Source organism: Pygoscelis adeliae, unplaced genomic scaffold, assembly GCF_000699105.1.
Source record: "Pygoscelis adeliae isolate BGI_AS28 unplaced genomic scaffold, ASM69910v1 Scaffold110, whole genome shotgun sequence".
NCBI lineage: Eukaryota > Metazoa > Chordata > Aves > Sphenisciformes > Spheniscidae > Pygoscelis > Pygoscelis adeliae.
Window position 1 is genome coordinate 861377 of NW_008823919.1, and position 3945 is coordinate 865321.

The 3945-nt window shown below is 34.6% G+C and overlaps 1 protein-coding gene across 1 annotated transcript in view; it reads left to right on the plus strand.

Moving 5' to 3' along the window:
* The window catches only part of SLC12A2 (solute carrier family 12 (sodium/potassium/chloride transporter), member 2), a 66938-nt gene extending 63455 nt beyond the window's left edge, over positions 1-3483 (plus strand). The window contains exon 28 of the mRNA XM_009319697.1: positions 539-3483. Coding sequence (XP_009317972.1) covers positions 539-674 — 136 coding nt within the window. The 3' untranslated portion in view covers positions 675-3483. The remainder of the gene's footprint in view (positions 1-538) is intronic.
* Positions 3484-3945: the final 462 nt, after the last annotated feature.

The following is a 3945-nucleotide window of genomic DNA, read 5'->3' on the forward strand; positions in this document are numbered from 1 at the left end:
TGGTATAAACAAGCGGAATGCAGATCGTAGGTTTCTTCGCTGAGTTTTTCTTTAGAAGCCTACTTCAGAGCTCCATAAAGTAGTACTACAAGTGAAGTTTGAGTAGGGCAAATAGACTTACAATAGTTTTTTCAAAAGAGTATGGCATGTTGTGGAAGGATTGTGAGAAGGAATATTAGACTGCACCAACCTGGCATCGTAAGAAAAAGCTGTATTTTAAAATCTTGAAGAGTCTTTCAAGAAACTGTCTTCAACTGCGGAGAATTTTCCATGAAGCTACCTGGCTACAAAACGGTTGTAAGAGGCCAAAAGTGAGGGGTAAATAGATGTAAAGGCCTGTGGTGCTTAATATACGAACTCTGAACTCGTTAACTGATTTCTGAGGAAAAACCCAACAACTAAAAAGGTTAGGAAATTTATCTTAATATATCTTAATATCTACCTCTTTGCAGAATCATACTTTCATATTTATATGATATGACTTGTACTCCACCAGGTTTTCTAATTGTTGAATGCTTTTTTCCCTTGTGAATTGTAGGAGTTTGCCAGTTGCACGAAAAGGTGCGGTTTCTAGTGCACTATACATGGCCTGGTTAGAAGCTCTTTCTAAAGATCTGCCACCAATTCTCCTTGTTCGTGGGAATCATCAGAGTGTTCTTACCTTCTATTCCTAAGAGTACTGCACATGGGACAGCTATGATGAAATGGTACTTCAGTGCCCAGGGGAGAGTGACTGACGTGGTCTATAGTTTATTAACATCACAAAGGCAAAAAGTGACTCTTCTTTCACTATTTCACTGACTTGAAAGCACACAAGGAAAGTCACTGTATTTCTAAAGTTGTGACATCTTCAGTTTTATTCTCTATTTTCTGTAATTTAATCTTGCTTAATGGGGGAGGATTCCTTGTTAGACTGAAGAACAAGACAAGCTTTTTGTTTGCTATTTGAATAGCAGCAATAAAATGTTTTATTTTTGATCAATGAAAGGATTATAGATTTATAAAAGCCTTTTAGCCTTGAGGTGCCTTCTGAAATTAACCAAATCTCATCAATACATCCTATTTTGTAAATTTATATAGAATGTCAAAATCTGCCTTCAACTAAGAGTTTAGATCAGACTTCCTTTAGTTTCTATTCTCTTCCATATTACAATAAAAATGAATGCTGCTTTTCAGTCTTCCATTGAGCTATTAGTTCTTAGTACTGTATGTTTTCTATTGTCAGAAAGTTTTTGGGTTTTTATTATTATATCTGTTAGATTTAAAGGTGAGAATTGGGGCAGGTCAGTTGAACTAAAACAAATTCCTGATGTTCTTGTCAAGACTTTGTGCTACTAAATTTTGTAACAGTTGAAATAAAACTAATTCTACTAGCAGAGAGGATCTTTTTCTCAAATTTGAGAATGTGTACTACTGTGGCACTAGTCTGAGATACACAGCTACCATTAGCTACCTTGGTGAAGGATACTGGTCAATCTTTGCTCTGTAGCTCTAATATGAAACCCAATTCATCTTACTGGCTGAGGCTTTTTTTATCTTAGTACAAATTAGAAGAAAAGAAAAAGACCTGTCCTAGTTCTTGGCCTATCACGTTTTGGTGTCACTTTCAACATATTTTGAAACAAAACTCAACTTAAGGCTTGAATGGGGATAATATAAGCAATGTGATGCTATCTAACAGAAAACAGTAAACACTATGTGGAATCTTGCTATCCAATATGAAATATAAAAGCTACAGTTCTCTCGCATTTTTCAACAAATGGTTAAAAGGACCACTAGTTACTAGGGGAGATGTTTTTAGGTCAATTCATTCAGCTGTCAGAAAATACATTTAGTCTCATTAAATAATACTCAGGTTTGATCGTCTAGCAATTCACATCTATTCCATACTTCCTACTTTATACATTTTCTATGTTCAGTAAAGAAACTGCCAATCTTGTGTGCCCTTTCATTGTATATTTTGAAAACTTCATAATTTAGTCTACTATGAACACCTACACAAGAAATTTCACTTGAGCCTTTGTATAAAGGTTAGTAATGTGAACTGTTTTTTTAAATGCCTAATATATTTTGGATAGAAAGGATTGCCTAAAAACATTTCACAAGCTTTTGATATTAGCATTGGACATGCTACTGGATCAGTTTACCAGTGGTTGAGTGACTTTCATTTAGGGATGCACAGAAAAGGTGTATTTTTATGCTAAATACAAGATCAAATTGAAATGTAACTGTTCCTTTTGAAGGGCAAAGCATAATCATTGTGTGGCAAGGTAGAGCTTCAAGTTGTTGTGATTAAAGATAAAAATATTCTACGCAGTGCAGTAGACACTTGTCAAGTTCTTGGTAAACTGCAAAAAATTTTTTTTGCTGTTTCTGTCAATTGGATTTGAGACTATTGAATCATTTCAGTTTTAAAAAAAATACGAAAAACAAACATGCATGTTTTGCTGCTAAGTGTGAGGTAACTGATGCCAGCATGAACCCAGCTTGTTATGATAAACATTATAAGACAAGACAGTTCGCAGTAAAAGTGCTGTTTCCTTCCAAGTGAGGGGGTGGGGATCAAACTTATCAATGTATCTATTACAGGTTTTACAGTGTTTTTTAGGGGATAAGGATGTCACATTGTGAATACGGAATCATTGCCATGTTTCTTCTTGTTTTGTGGGTTACATTCTTTTGAACAGATGGACAGTAAGGCATGGACTTAGTGCTGCTATCTTAAAAAAAAGAAAAAATGTGCACAGGTACACTTATTTAAAAGGTTTTTTGCCCATTCAGGAAACCATTGCTTGTGATCTGTAACACAGAAACCAAATGAAGTGTGTGTATACATGCATATATGTGTATAAAATTATATAAAATATATCTAAAGATGCATATGGGGATAGTTAAGGTAATGTCTGTGAAATTACATAGGATGCTTTTCACGTGCACTCTCAGAAGTCCACTAACGCTAGGCACGAGGTCAAGTTTCAAGATTAATTGCTACACTAAAATTTCCGTAGTTAATGGTAGTAGTTTGCAGCAGATGTCAGTTAGTGGCAGTCACTCCAACTTCTGCTTTGATTTTGACGCCAAATTTAGTTATGTTCCAATCATTATTAATTACTCAAAAAATGAAATCACTTACACATGGCAATTCATACCTTCTGTAGATTAGGTTTCTTTGTATGGGTTTAGAAAGACAGTAATAGCTGGAGAAAATCAATTATTTATTTGTTCACTTGTATTTAGGTTTCCTTTTACATACATTCTTTTTATATGCTTTTTCTGACATTACATATTTAAAAATAACTGAAAATAATTTAAAGATTTGAGCGTTAGTGGGTAATGGCTCACTTGATTTGAAGATGTAAGATTTGATACTGTACTGTAACTGTCACACACAAATGCTTTTCTAATGTTTTAACGTAATTATTGCAGTTAATACTTTGTACCAGGGGGATGTCACTGCAATAAAAGGAAGTGAATTCAATACAACTGTCTTGTCTAACAAAGCCTTTTTTTAATTGGTGGGGGATATGGTATAATGTTCATAGTTTAACAGATTAATGCTGAAAACAGTTCCTGATATGTCGATATGCTTATTGCATGCATCTGATACTTACCTTTATTGTGGAATTTGCATAGGACCATGAGTAGAACTTAAAGCCATTCAGGTGTCTGGTATAAGGAGACAAGTGTTCTGTTCTCAGGGGGAATGTTTGCCACTAGTGGGTTAGGAACAGCTGTAGGTTATGTAAGAAAAATAAACCTTGTTTCACTCTCTAAAATTTGTCATGACTTGCCAGACAATGCAGACCAATCTGCAATACGTGGTGTGTTTAAGTTGGAACATAAGTATCTGAAAATTTGTTTCTATTACATGTGCAATTTGTTTTGCCTTTGAATACAGTGAACAACTGTCTAACTCCTCTTTCTCCCTCAAAATAGTATTCCAGT